The 16,065-nt window shown below is 32.0% G+C and overlaps 2 protein-coding genes across 2 annotated transcripts; both read left to right on the forward strand.

The window, feature by feature from the left end:
- The first annotated feature begins 2,770 nt into the window (after nucleotides 1–2,770).
- LOC115949760 (crocetin glucosyltransferase, chloroplastic-like) lies at nucleotides 2,771–4,208 on the forward strand. The gene has a single exon (XM_031067044.1). The coding sequence runs from the start codon at nucleotides 2,771–2,773 to the stop codon at nucleotides 4,133–4,135; it is 1,365 nt and encodes a 454-aa protein (XP_030922904.1). The 3' UTR covers nucleotides 4,136–4,208.
- Nucleotides 4,209–11,218: 7,010 nt separating this feature from the next.
- On the forward strand, nucleotides 11,219–12,840 carry LOC115950607 (crocetin glucosyltransferase, chloroplastic-like). The gene has a single exon (XM_031067814.1). The coding sequence runs from the start codon at nucleotides 11,348–11,350 to the stop codon at nucleotides 12,713–12,715; it is 1,368 nt and encodes a 455-aa protein (XP_030923674.1). The 5' UTR covers nucleotides 11,219–11,347; the 3' UTR covers nucleotides 12,716–12,840.
- The last annotated feature ends 3,225 nt before the right edge of the window (nucleotides 12,841–16,065 follow it).

Below are 16,065 nucleotides of genomic sequence, written 5' to 3' on the forward strand. Positions count from 1 at the left end.
ATATGATAGTTTTGATTAAATAAGTTTATCTTACTTACTGTTATTTGTTTCTAAATGTTCATGTATGGATATTATATTAAAGGAAGTCTACTATAATTACAGAAGCAAAACATGGTTCACCCATTTAAGTTCTTGATTACTCTTAGGTAAGTTTTTTTATTTTTTATTTCAAATTTTCAACTTTTGAACTATTTTGTGTGTTTTAGGTTTTGATTATTCTATGTATTTAGTTTGTAAGGGTTTTTATTTTTTTTCAATTGATTATCACTACGAAAATTTGGTTCAAAACATATCTCTCATGTGCTGTAGTGCAATTTTATTCTAAGTCACTTTTACTTACTGGTCATTTTTTTTTATCATTACTTATTGATTGTTAAGACTTTATCAATGTTTATCTATTTTTTTTGTTTGAGCTTTGTGTAAATTTCATAGTATGCAGAATTCCTCCCATATTTCTTCAAAAGTCTAACTAAATTTAATTTAGAATTCCTCCTATATCCTGATGCAAGATGCGAAAGTATCAAGAAGTAAAACATGTCTACATCTAAAAAATAAGAAACAAAACACGTTTTCTTCTAAAAATAGCCTCGAATCTTCGAGGGTTCCTTAAATCCACAAGGAGAAAGGGCTTGGAATCCACTAGAAAATAGAAAGACAAAAGTCTGAATTTTATTGATTAAATAATTGTTAAAAAAATGTTTACAGACTTAAAAACTTATTTAAGGGATTCGTAATACTTGACAGACAAAAAATTATATTCTAAAATAACTCCTAATTAATACATAACCATAATAAGAACCAAATTTGACCTAAAAGACATTAAAAGCACCTAAAAACAATGAAATAATAACCCTAAACCTAAATAACAAAAATTACAAATTAAATACCAAAATTAATAAATTACAATAATTAAATAGTAAATTGTGTCCTACATCATATCCTTTTAATATTTGGCTAAATTAGATTCATCAGTCCAAATTCCTATGTAAGTCTATCTTTTCTTAACTCTTTTTAATTTCAAAAATTTGGATTGTTTTTCATGTGTAATGTTAATATGTGAGTTCTTAAAGGCTAAAGCACAATATAATTAGAGAATTTACTCAAGTTGTATAAGTTAGGGTGTTAACCATTTGAATAAAATCAACACTAAAACGAATGATTTAAATATCAAAAAAATAATTGAAAATTAAATTTCTTTTAGGTGTACAAATACAGTTGATTTTTTAATCTTAAGTTTGAAATTAATTATTTTAGGATAACCTTATTTATACAAGTATTAGAAAATGTTTAACTGCTTGAGTTCAAATCACTCTCTTCATTAATAAATAAGGAATTATAAAAAAAATTAAAAAAAAATTTGTTGATAATTTTAATTAGAGATGTTATATATAAGAACAAATATACAAAATTATGCATTTTACTTATTGATTGTTAAGACTATATCAATGTTTTTATATTTTAAAATTTTGTCTGTGCTTTGTGTTAATTTCTTAGAATGCGGAATTCCGCCCATATTTCTTCAAAAGTCTAACTAAATTTAATTTAGAATTCCTCCTATATCCTTTTAGATCATAGATAATATTTGGCTAGCTAAATTAGATTCATCAGTCAAAATTCCTATGTAAATCTATCTTTTCTTAACTTCTTTTTTATTATTTTTTTTTTAATTTCATAAATTTGGATTGTTTTTCATATGTAATGCTAATATATGAGTTCTTAAAGATTAAAGCACAATATAATTAGAGACATTACTCAAGTTGTATAAATTAGGGTGTTAACCATTTGAATAAAATCAATGCTAAAACAAATGATTTAAATATCAAAACAAGACTTGAAAATGAAATTTCTTTTAGGTGTATAAATTCAATTGATTTTTTAATCTTAAGTTTAAAATTAATTATTTTAGGATAACCTTGTTTATACAAGTATTAGAAAAGGTTTAACTGCTTGAGTTCAAATTACTCTCTTCATAAATAAATAAGGAGTCATAAAAAAAAAAAACAATTTAATGATAATTTTAATTAGAGATATTATAATAAGAACAAATATACAAAATTATGCATTTTACATAATAATAATCATTCATTTAATTAGAAACAAGTTCTAAAATTATGTAATAATAACTCATTTAGTTATTATTTCTCAAGAAAATATATATATAAAGAAAATTCTTGATTAAAGCCGTGCAACATACGGGACTTTCACTAATGCCAAGTAAAACATGATGGTGAAGAAAGCCATTTTGTTTTGATAATGGGGCCCACTTAGAAACTAGTGCTTTAGATGCATCCGGGAGAAACTAGTTGGACAGATTATAAATTCATATTGCATGCATTGGACTGTTTGTCACCAAGCTAAGCCCTTAAGCTAGTAGTCCTTATCATCTCTAAACTTTAATGAAAACATTAAAAAGAAGAAATTGCAAATCACAAAGCCCCACCTCCAAATCGTCACTGCAAATGTCATTAATACTCCTACCAAATCCTCTTTAGTAATTCTAATACTCCATGAAATTTTATAATTCTTACTACAATTATTTTATGTGGTAGACTGTAACTAATTGTTTTTCGCTTTTACATTAACCCACCACTTACAATTTGCCACGTGAACAAGCTGTGCTCCTACAATTTTTTCCTCTATTTTTAAGCTTTGCCCACCCTCACATTCATTGGTCCTTCTATATAAATCTCACTGATCTCAAGCACAAAACAGCTATTCTATTTTTGCTTAGAATATTCACAACCCATATATATCTAAGTATCAGATAATCATGGCAAAGCAACAGCAAAGCCACATTGTCATAGTCACATATCCCGCGAAGGGTCATATAAACCCTGCCCTCCAATTTGCCATACGCCTCATTCGCTTGGGGGTGAATGTCACCTTCTTCACCACCGTTAGTGCCCACCGTCGCGGCATGATCAAAAGCCCTCCTCCTAACGGCTTGTTGTTCGCCTCCTTCTCTGATGGCTATGATGACGGAGTTGTACCTTTGGACGACAAAGTTAAACGATTGGATCAGCTCAAACGCAATGGCTCCAAAGCTCTCGCTGACCTCATTGTCTCCACCGCCAAGAAACAACACATAGTCTACACACTGCTTCTACCTTGGGCTGCTGACGTGGCTCGTGAACTTCACCTTCCATCCACGCTTCTTTGGATTCAACCTGCCATGGTTTTGGACATATATTACTACTACTTCAACGGTTTTGCCAATGTTATCAGAAACGACAACAATGACTACCCCTCATCTTCGATAAAGTTACCGGGACTACCATTATTCACTAGCCGTGACCTTCCCTCCTTTTTGCTTGCTTCCAACACTCACGCTTTTGTTCTCCCAATATTTAAAGCCCACTTTGAAGCGCTTGAAAAAGAGAGCAATCCTAGAGTTCTGGTGAACACCTTTGATGCACTAGAGCCTGAGGCCTTGAAGGCGATTGAAAAGTTTAATTTGGTTGCAGTTGGACCGCTACTTCCATCAGATAAGTCATTTGGAGGAGATATTTCCACAGACTACATCGAATGGCTCAACTCTAAGCCTGAATCATCGGTTATCTATGTTTCATTCGGGAGCTTAGCGGTCTTAATGAAGCAACAAATGGAGGAAATTGCACGCGGATTGTTGGGTTGTGGGAGGCCCTTCTTGTGGGTCATAAGAGCTAAGGAAAATGGAGGAGAAGAGAAGTTGAGTTGCAGAGAGGAATTGGAACAAATGGGAATGATAGTGCCATGGTGTTCCCAAGTGGAGGTTTTGTCGCATCCTTCACTAGGATGCTTCGTAACACATTGTGGGTGGAATTCAACTTTGGAGAGTTTGGTTTCAGGGGTTCCAATGGTAGCATTTCCACAGTGGTCTGATCAAGGGACAAATGCAAAGCTAACTGAAGATGTGTGGAAGACAGGAGTGAGAGTGATGGTGAATAAGGATGGAATTGTTGAAGGTGATGAGATTAAGAGATGCTTGGAATTGGTTGTGGGAGATGGAGAGAGAGGAGAAGCAATTAGAAGGAATGCCAAGAAATGGAAGGAGTTGGCGATGGAGGCTGCCAACGAAGGTAGTTCTTCCTATAACAACCTCAAAGCTTTTGTGGATGAGATTGGGGAAGATAATGTCGTTGTTGAAAGAGTGTAGGTCTGCTGTTGAAATAAAAGAAGTGTTTGTTTTTATGTCCACTTTCATATATTAATATATGTATATTTTTATATTTTTATATTAATTGTGAATATAGATATAAAATAGTGGAGATAAACAATTGTATGTTGATTTATGTTTTTCCCCTTTTGTCTTACCTTTCCTTTCTTTATTTGTTACTAGATTGGAAAAGCATTTACTGCTTTTGCATGGATTTCATGTAATGCAGAGAAGTAATTATATGATTTATTTATTTTTATCATATATTTATATGATGATCATTAGAGCATCTCTTGAAATATGACTAAAGAACAAAAAGATTAGTCAAACAAAAAAAAAAAAAAACGCATTTTGGCAAATCTTCCTCACAATGAGATCATGGTCTCAGCCTTGGTGCTATAACCTCTTATCGCACAAGATTTTGGCAGTTTGATTCTTGAAACTTATAAATGATTGTTTTTCAATGGATTCTAAATTTGTGCTATGGGGATCCGGACCACTCATAAAGTAATTGACATGGCAAAAGAAAACAGTGTTTTCGAGGTGTAATAAAACCAAAAACAAAGAAGAAACAGTAGAGAGCTGCAATAAAACATTAGAAAAGGTGTAGACTATTCAGTGCCACAAATTTAAAAGGAGGAAAATGAATATTAAGAATAACTTTATCATAAACTCAACACTCACTTACTCATAAGGAGAGGTTAACATTTGAGCAAGAGTTCATTCGAAATTTATTATAATATTTTCAATACAGTATTTATTGTATATACCAAGAACAACAACGCTCCACCGCTAGCCATCAAGATAGAAATCCTTGCGCACAATTATCTGCCAGTATATATGGATGACCATCCACCATTTTGATCACATGATCTAAGAATGAAACATTGTACACTTTTTTTTCCTCCTTTGCTTTTCAACATGCAAGAAATGGTTTGCAAATGTGAGTTTGTATAGGCTTAAGCCAAGATGGGAATAATTATGGCTCACTAACTTTCAAATGTTACACCTCATATCATCACAATTACGTATGCATGGGTTTTGTTATTATGCTATGATTCTGTTTCCATATTAAGCAAACATAGGGAGTACACAAAATTTATTATTCAAATGTCTCCCAATATATTATAAGCACAACATTATCCAGATAACATACTAAAAACAGTCAGACACAAATATTGAATGTGTTCTTAAATTCAATTAAAGCAATTAGTACCAACAATTACCTTTTTCACATCCATTGATTCTAAATCCTTAAAACCAAATGCAGCCTAAACTTAATTCACATCCATTTTCTTTGTTGCGCCTAGAGGTGCTACATTGGGAATTTTATTTCTTTCTAAGCTAGAGTACTATTAGAAAGTTGTCGGTCTTCTCAACTGGTAGTGGGACCATGTGAGAGCTGCTGATGAAATGGTTCGCTCGGTTATATAATGGAGATGATCCAACATATTGGGCTATGATATTCAAGTGAAGACATTAAAATTTGGAGTTGCAGCATGAACTTTTTTATTTTTTTTTTGCTTAGTTGCAATATGGAGTTAAATGCACACGTCGTCATGTTTATATATGATGAAGGCTGGACAAGGAAACTAATGCAACCACAAGAGCTGGTTGGAAATGATGAGATTTGCAATCTTCTGTTTGAAGGTCTTGTTTAATTAAGGAAAGGATTATCAGCCCATTGGATAAAGTTTTGTAATTTACCTTGGGCAAGCCAGAAGAGAATTTAAGGCTATAACTTTGAGGTGCCTTAGATCTCTCAATTTCACAATTTAATTTATCAGCATCATAGGGGCTAATTGGTCCTTTACTAAACTCTTTTACCAAATCAAGGACGGGTTCTACATTTGGATTGTGAAGCATGAAATTGGTGCATTCACATTGCCCCTAATTAGCCTCATTGATACGTTGCTAAGTTATGCAACTGAGAATTCCATATACGACAGAAATTGACCAAAGAATAATAGTGCTCATTTTTTTTAGTTTAGAAAACATTAATGCTTAGGTGAAACTTTAGAGATTAAAATTTCAAAAATACTTGATTGATAAACTTCAGGAATTAATAGTGTATTTCAACAAAAAGAAAAATGAAAAATAATGAGTGCCTCTGTAATATTCGTAATAATTGTAGAGCATATAATCTATATCAACTAATTGATGATCAGCCATAACGAGACTCCTTGACGCCACCAGCTTCTCTTTCTCACATACAATCCATATCAACTAATCAATGGTTAGTCATAACAAGATGCCTTGACGCCATCAGGTTCTCTTTCTCACAGCATATTATCTAGGAAACATATTTTTTTCATACTAGTTCACGTCGACTATTTCAAATACATTTCTACAATTGATCATGCAGAAATATTTAAATTTTAAATAGATCCCACATTTTAACCTATAAAAGTGAATATAAATGCATGAGAATGAAAACTTGTTACACATCTATATAAACTAAGGATAAAAGCTATTGAACACCACATGAAAAATTAATTGAAACTATGACAGACTTGAACGATTTTCAAGCCAAGCGAGTCTAATAATCACTACTCATAACCTAATTGTACACCTCATGCTTCCATTTGGCCCTCAAAGAAACAATTTCTTGCCCAAAACAATTATATCATATCCTACAAAATAAATGTTGGGCTTAAAAGCCATGATTGCGCCAAGTAGCTTCACCAAATTACAACAATAGTTTTGATAAAACAATTTTTTTTAAAAAAAATATGCAACTTACATCTAAGTTTTAGTTGATAGAGATAACAACTTATTTGTTTTTATCATTTTTTTCAGATAAAATAACAATAAGTGTTTTAACAAAACATGCAACATGCATTTTAGATAAAATAACAAAAAATGTTTTAACAAAACATGCAACATGCATTTTAGATAAAATAACAAAAAATGTTTTAACAAAACATGCATGCATCAAAGTTTCAATTGATAGAGACAACAACTTATTTAATCTTTCAATTTTTTATAAATTAATCATATCATATACTATATAAAAAAAGTTAGAAGCCATGGTTATACTATGTGGTTTTACCAAATTATGGTTTTAAAAACTGAACTAGGGGCAAAACCGAATTTGTTTTTGGTTCCCAATTTCTCCCTGTTTTTTACCGGTTTTTCCTGGTTTTGACTGATTTTAAGCATTTTTTTCCTAACCAGACTGGCCTCTGGTTCCCAGTTCAACTGGTCAAACTGGCTGATCTGGTCTGGTTTTAAAACCTTGCAAATTACAACAATATTTTGGCTAAAACAATTTTTTAAATAGAGACAACAACTTATTTGTTCTTTTTTTAGAAAAAATACCAAAAAGTGTTATGTAACATGCATTTTAAATAAAATAACAATAAGTATTTTTAAAAACATGCAACACGCATTTTAAATAAAATAACCATAAGTATTTTAACAAAATATGCAACATGCATCTAAATTTCACTTGATAGAGATAACAACTGAATTGTTCTTATCAATTTCTTTAAATAAAGTAATAATAAGTTTTTTAACAAAACATGCAACATGCATTTAAATCTCAATTGATAGAAACAACCTATTTGTTTTTGTCAATTTCTTTAGATAAAGTAATAATAAATGTTTTAACAAAACATACAACATGTATTTAAGTTTTAGAGATTTAAATCCTACTCCAACTAAGAATCTATTATCTAAATTTCAAAACTTATATATATTCACCAATTGTCTTTCTATAGAATCTCTCTTGCAACCCACGCTTTTTTTTTTTTTTAAAGTTGAAACTTCATATGTATTTGTTTTGGAAGGATATACATGTTGTATATCATATAAATTAGTTATTAGTTGAATGAACAAACTGTTTGAACAAAAAAGGCTCTCCTCGGTCAAGTCCGAGGAATGTATGTTCTTATATATTTCTCTTAAACTTATACAAAAATTACAGTTCTTGGTTACATAGTGATGTTTTCTCTGGTTTTTCTCCTCATACCCTCTGTGAGAGAGTTCATCCCTTTTATACTTCCTTTCTTTCTTTCATCTTAGCCCTCCATGTGTAGATTAAACTACTAATCTTCTTAATACTTGTCCCATTAGCACCTTCTTGAAGTCTTTGGGGGTAGCTATAAAGCTGAAAGTTATTGTTCAGACATCACTTCCACATTAATGCAGCCAGGGGGTTAGATGTAGAGCATTCAATGCGGTGGTAGCAACTTTCTTCTCAAATATTTCTCACTTCTCATTTGTCTTATATCTTTCTGATGCTTATCCATCCAAGCACGATTGCCTGCTGCCCAGTACTTGATGGGCAGTCGAACTTTAGGCTTCTGTACTGTTGGCCGAGGTGGCATTGCTCCTTGGACAGCATCACCTACTCATCATGTCCTGGCCTCTTCCTCGGTCCAAAATTTATCTGCCTTCATTTGCACTAGTCTGTCATTGGGCTATTTGATATCCTCAAGCACAGCCCACGGCCCAATATTCTCATCTAAGCCCTTCATCCCTACATATATATATAACCAAAACCCCTGAATTTCTCATAATTTTCTACATCAGCACAATATTTAAATTTATTTAAATAAAATTATTTTTATTTAGTTCAAATTTAACAAGGAATGAAATTAACTCTATCTCTATAACAAGTCCAACTTAAACTCATCATTATCATTTTTTTTAACGTAAAATTATTTTTGTTTAAGCAAAACTTAACAAGGAGTGAAACTCTATCTCTCTAACAAGTCCAACTTAAACTCAAACTCAAACGTTGATAATCTATATAAAAACAAAAATTATGATAGGACTCAAAAAAAAAAAAAAAAAAAAAAAAAAAAAAAAAAAGACTATAGATAGATAAGAAAAAGAGAGAAAGAGAGAGAGACTCCTGTTAGGACTCTCTCTCCCCTCCTCAAAGTTTTAATAATTACCGCCTCAAAAGCCTAAACTTAACTTCACTTTAGGATTCAAAAAAAAAAAGAGAGAGAGAGAGAGACTCACATAACAAACAAACAAAATAAAGTTAGGATTAAGAAAAAAAGAAAGAAGGACTCCTATTAGGAGTCTATTTTCCCTCCTCAAAACCTTAGCAATTACTACCTCAAAATCCTAAACTCAACTTCACTTTAGGATTAAAAGAGAGAGAGAGAGAGAGAGAGAGAGAGAGAGAGTAACTTGAAAAAAAAAACACAAGCAATCTGATTCAATTTTCTTTTTTGATTAATGAATTTTTTGTCGAATTTTTTTATATTATTATTATTAATAAAATATCAATTCAACATATGTGGATTTTTTTATTATTATTATTAATGAATTTTATCTTTTACGTCAAATTTTTTATTTGCTTTCATATGTGCCTTGCATTTTCTTTCTATCTTATTCTTTTGTTATGTTTAGAATTGATTTTCTTTTGAGTATTTGGGTTAATCTCCATATTTATATTGACATTGTTTTCGTGGGTTTGTCTTTTGGGTTGAAATTTCTACTAATTTTTTTTTTATTGTACATGGCAGATAAAAAATCTCTATTTTTTTGAAGAAAAATCAAAACTGCAACCTATGTCTTCTAGCCTATGGAACAATAAATTTTTATTTTGTATGTTATATATAAATTTGTTGAATTTGGTTTGGTTTTGAAGTAAAATTTGGGGATTCTATAAATTTTGAAGTTTTAAGTTTTAGGGATTTGGTATTTGCGTCTCAGTAAGTTGATCTTAATTCTTCACCTTAAATGTTTTTTATTTAGGTTCATGTGATTTTTTGTTTTCTTATTAAAAGCTATGATTTTTGGTTGATTAATTATTTGTTTGGATTAATTTAAATTAATTATTTGTATGGATTCAACATAAAAGAAAATGGAATTAGGTATTATAATTTTGATATTGTTCCATGTTTTGAATTGTCTATATTGTTATTTTTACGAGAAAGTCATATTACTGCTCAAATTTGAAACTTGATGTGTCTTCCTCATATCATGGTCTTTGTTTGTATATTTACAATTTATATTAGTTTTTAGTGTGTGTATATATAACTATTGGGAGTTTTACTTTATTAATTTAAGAACTGTAAATTACTTTTTAGGTTTCGGTAACTATGCACTTGCAACTCAATAACGTTCAATGTTAGACAACACATCTAAACTATGAAAAAGTATAAAAGTTAAATATTTTTTCATTTAAAAAAACAAAATACTAACTAGCAAAATGTCTATTTACTAATTGTTAGACTTTTTTTCAAAAGAGTCAATAGTTTTTCCGTGCATCACACAAGTTAGCGACTAGTAATAATCATTCATTTAATTATAAACAAATTTTAAAATTATATAATAATAACTCACTTAGATATTATTTCTCAAACTATATTTATATATATATATATATATATATATATAAAGAGAATTTTGGATTAAAGGATCCGTTTGAATAAAACTTATTTTGCTAAAATTGAAAACTGAAAACTGAAAATACTGTATCTAAATAATTTTTAAATGTGTGAATAGTATCATAGGACTCATTTTTAATGAAAAGTTGAAATTTGTGGGATCCGTGGGTACACGGATGCACTGTTTACTGCTGACTTCGTCAACAACGGCTGCCAAGCAAAAAAATAAAAAGGGAAAAACGCAGACTTAAAATGCAGACTGTATCCAAACGTAGACAAAGTCGTGCACGGAACTTTCACTACTGCCAACTGCCAAGTAAAACACTACGGTGAAGAAAACTATTTTGTTTTGATATTGGGACCCACGCGGAAACGAGTGCTTTAGATGCAACCAGGAGAAACAAGTTGGGCAGATCATAAATTTCTTATTGCCTGCACTGGATTGTTTGTCACCAAGCTAAGCCCTTAAGCCAGTAGTACTTATCATCTCAAAACTTTAAAGAAAACATTAAGAAGAAGAAATTGCAAATCACAAGCCCCACCTCCAAATCGTCACTGCAAAGGTCATTAGTACTCCTACCAAATCTTCTTTAGTGATTCTAACACCATACAAAATTTCACTATTTTAATTATTTTATGTGACAAATTGTGGCTGATTGTTTATCACTTTTACATAGACTCACTATTTACAATTTGCCAAATGTACGAGTTGTGCTCCTAACAATTTTTTTTCTATTTTTTAAGCCTTGCCCATCCTCACAAGCATTGGTCCTTCTATATAAATCTCACTGATCTCAAGCACAAAACATCCAATCTGTTTTTGCTTAGAATATTCACAACCCATATATATCAAATAATCATGGCGAAGCAACAGCAAAGCCACGTTGTCATAGTCACATATCCCGCACAGGGTCATATAAACCCTGCCCTCCAATTCGCCATACGCCTCATTCGCTTGGGAGTGCATGTCACCTTCTTCACCACCGTTAGCGCCCACCGTCGCCGCATGTTCAAAAGCACTTCTCCTAACGGCTTGTCGTTCGCCACCTTCTCTGACGGCTACGATGACGGAGTTATACCTGTGGACGACATTGGTAAACGATGGGATCAACTCAAACGCAATGGCTCCAAAACTCTCGCTGACCTCATTGTCTCCACTGCCAATAAACTACACATAGTTTACACACTGCTTGTACCTTGGGCTGCTGACGTGGCTCGTGAACTTCACCTTCCTTCCACGTTTCTTTGGATTCAACCTGCCATGGTTTTTGACATATATTACTACTACTTCAACGGTTTTGCCGATGTTATCAGAAACTACGACAATGACTGCCCCTCATCTTCGATAGAGTTACCGGGACTACCATTACTCATGGCTAGCCGTGACCTTCCCTCCTTTTTGCTTGCTTCCAATCCTTACACTTATGCTCTCCCAATATATCAAGCCCACCTTGAAGTGCTTGAAAAAGAGAGGAATCCGAGAATTCTGGTGAATACCTTTGATGCACTAGAGCCTGAGGCCTTGAAGGCGATTGAAAAGTTTAATTTGGTTGCAGTTGGACCTCTACTTCCATCAGATAAGTCATTTGGAGGAGATGTTTCCAAAGACTACATCGAATGGCTCAACTCTAAGCCTGAATCATCGGTTATTTATGTTTCATTTGGGAGCTTAGCGGTCTTAATGAAGCAACAAATGGAGGAAATTGCACGCGGACTGTTGGATTGTGGGAGGCCCTTCTTGTGGGTCATAAGAGCTAAGGAAAATGGAGAAGAAGAGAAGTTGAGTTGCAGAGAGGAATTGGAACAAATGGGAATGATAGTGCCATGGTGTTCCCAGGTGGAGGTTTTGTCGCATCCTTCACTAGGATGCTTCGTGACACATTGTGGGTGGAATTCAACTTTAGAGAGTTTGGTTTTAGGGGTGCCAATGGTAGCATTTCCACAACAGTCTGATCAAGGGACAAATGCGAAGCTAACTGAAGATGTGTGGAAGACAGGAGTGAGGGTGATGGTGAATAAGGATGGGATTGTTGAAGGTGATGAGATTAAGAGATGTTTGGAATTGGTTGTGGGAGATGGAGAGAGAGGGGAAGCAATTAGAAGGAATGCCAAGAAATGGAAGGAGTTGGCTATGGAGGCTGCCAATGAATTTGGTTCTTCCTATAACAATCTTAAAGCTTTTGTGGATGAGATTGGTGAAGGTAATGCCATTGTTAAAAGAGCGTAGGTTTGCTGTTGAAATAATTTTACGTCCACTTTTATATATTAAAATATGTATATTTTTGCATATTAATTGTGAATATAGATATAAAATAGTAGAAATAAACGACCGTAAGATATGTGGTTGATTTATGTTTTTTGCCTTTGTCTTATCTTGACTTTCTCTGTTGTTACTAGGTTGGCAAATCATCTAAGTAGCTTGGAAAATATATAATTATGGTTTGGTTTGTGCAATAACTATATGCATATTACGTCTTCTAAACATTTGTGGACCTCACATTTTGTATTATAAAATTGGTTGGTAGCAATTAGCCAATTACATCTTAATGAAATTTCCTGTACTTCACTATCTAAGAGTACTAAGCAAAATTTGCTTCTCTCCCAAAAGTTAAAAAAAAATAAAATAAAATAAAAGATTAAGCAAATCCTATTTGTGATTTTTTTTTTAATGGAAAATGTCACTTCTAGAACATATTAATACATAACCAAAAGTGTAAAAAAATAAAATAAAAGGTTAAGAAAATCCTACTTGTGAATTTATTTTAAATGGAAAATGTCACGACAACGGTGGTAACTAATAACTATGAAGACAATTAATAACTCAAAAGATTGTCTTGAAAGAAAAAATAATTGTTTATCATGCACACCGAAGCTATATATGTAGATAATTGAAGAAATGGATCCGGCCCATTCATATCTCATACTTTTTTTCCCTTTGAGTTTTCCATTTGAGCTCTCTCTACAGGGGAAAAATGCCCACACGCCCCCTGAACTTTGGAGTAGTGGTCATGATACCCCCTAAACTTTTATATTGGTCAATTTACTCCTTAAACGTTCCATAACTGCCAAATCAATACATCAATTAGTCTAATGTTAAAACATTAACAGAAGTGACACATGAGACTCTCGTGAACTTAAAAAAACATAGTCCCAAAAATTTGAAACGTGACAGAAAGAAGAAAGAAGTTAGACGAACGAACCTGGGTTGCAATGGTATTGCCAAAGATGATTTTGATTTGGAGATTTAGGGTTGCAGGGATTTTGATTTGGGGAAGGGGCTGTTTAAATTATTGGGAAGAAGGAAGTTTTTGGTCTTTTAAGTTTGTATCACTTAAGCAATACACATGTACAAGCCACATGATTCATATTTCTGTCCAACTTAATAGTAAAATTAACGTCAAGGTGCAAAGTTTAACAAGGGTCATAGTTTATGGTACAAATTATGCATTCGAATAGTTTATGGTGCAAAGTATAATTTAGGAGATAATAAAATGTAATTTTCCTTAACATTGAGAAAGAGTTCATTCAAAATTTATTATAATATTTTCAATACAGTATTTATTGTAGCTGTCACCAACAACCCGGTGATATATGGAGAACAACAACGCTCCACCCCTAGCCATCAAGTCATATTGGGCTATGATATTCAAGCGAGAACATTAAAATTTGGAGTTGCAGTATGGACTTTTTTTCTTTTCAGTTTAGTTGCAACATGGACATAAATGCACACGTCGTCATGTTTATATATGATGAACTGAAGGCTGGACAAGGGAACTAATGCAGCCACAACTCACAAGGGCTGGTTGGAAATGATGAGATTGGCAATCAATCTTCTGTTAGAAGGCCTTGTTTAATTAATTAAGGAGAGGAATATCAGCTCATTGGGTAAAGTTTTGCAATTTACCTTGGGCAAGCCAGAAGAGAATTTAAGGCTATAACTTTGAGGTGCCTTAGATATCTCAATTTCACAATATTATCAGCATCATAGGTGCTTATTGGCCCTTTAGTAAACTCTTTTACAAAATCAAGGCCGGGAATTCCACATTTGGATTGTGAAGCATGAAATTGCTGCCTTCACATTGCCCCTAATTAGCCTTATTGATACGTTGCAAAGTTATGCAGTTGCTGCTGAGAATTCCATATATGACTGAAATTGACAAGATACTAATAGCTCTCATTTTTAGAAGTTTAGAAATTAATAATGCTTAGGTGAAACTTTTGAAATCAAAATTTCAAAAATGCTTAGTCGATAAACTTTTGGAATCAATAGCATATTTCAACCCAAAAAAAAAAAATTATGAAAAATTTTGAGTACCTCTATAATAATCATAGAACATACAATCCATATCAACTAATCGATTAGCCATAACGAGATGCCTTGACGCCACCGGCTTCTCTTTCTCACAATTCATATCAACTAATCGATGGTCAGTCATAACAAGATGTCTTGACGCCACCAGGTTCTCTTCCTCACAGCATATTATCTAGGAAACATATTTTTTTCATACTAGTTCACATCTACTATTTCACATATATTTCTACAATTGATAATGCAGAAATATTTAAATTTTAAAAAAAAAAGACCACATTTTAACCCATAATGGTGAATATAAATGTATGAGAATGAAAACTTGTTATATATCTATATAACCTAAGGATAAAAGCTATTACACACCACATGAAAAATTAATTGAAATTGTGACACGATTTTCAAACCGAGTGTGTGTAATAATCGCTACTCATAACCTAATTGTACATCTCATGCTTCCATTTGGCCCTCAAAGGCTCAAATTCTTGCCAAATACAATCACATATTATATAATAAAAGTTTGGCTTAGAAACCGTGATTGCGCCAAGTGGCTTCACCAAATTACAGCAATATTTTGAATAAAAACAATTTTTAGAAAACATGCAACATGTATAAAAGTTTCAGTTAATAGAAACAACTTATTTCTTCTTATAAATTTCTTTATAAATGTTTTAACAAAACATGCAACATGCATCAAAGTTTTAGTTGATAGAAACAACAACTTATTTGTTCTTATCAATTTCTTTAAATAAATCATATCATATAATATATAATAAAAGTTGAGTTTAGAAGCCGTGGTTACGCCAAGTGGCTTCCACAAATTATAGCAATATTTTGGATTAAAAAAATTTTTTTAAATAGAGACAACAATTTATTTGTGCTTTCTTTAGATAAAGTAACAATAAATGTTTAACAAGATATGCAACATGCATTTTAGATAAAATAACAATAAGTATTTTAATAAAAACATGCAACATACGTCTAGGTTTCAGTTGATAGAGACAAAAACTTATTTGTTCTTATCAATTTCTTTAAATAAAATAGCAATAAGTGTTTTAACAAAACATGGAACATGCATCTAAGTTTCAGTTGATAGAGACAATAACTTATTTATTCTTATCAATTTCTTTAGATAAAATAACAATAAGTGTTTTAACAAAATATGCAACATGCATATAGGTTTCAGTTGATAGAGACAACAACTTATTTATTCTTATCAATTTCTCTAGATAAAGTAATAATAAGTGTTTTAACAAAACATGCAACAT

The sequence above is a fragment of the Quercus lobata genome, chromosome 6 (assembly GCF_001633185.2).
Source record: "Quercus lobata isolate SW786 chromosome 6, ValleyOak3.0 Primary Assembly, whole genome shotgun sequence".
Taxonomy (NCBI): Eukaryota; Viridiplantae; Streptophyta; class Magnoliopsida; order Fagales; family Fagaceae; genus Quercus; species Quercus lobata.

Coding starts and splice junctions, on each gene's coding strand:
- LOC115949760 (XM_031067044.1), top strand. CDS start 2,771: ATGGCAAAGCAACAGCAAAGCCACATTGTCATAGTCACATATCCCGCG.
- LOC115950607 (XM_031067814.1), top strand. CDS start 11,348: ATGGCGAAGCAACAGCAAAGCCACGTTGTCATAGTCACATATCCCGCA.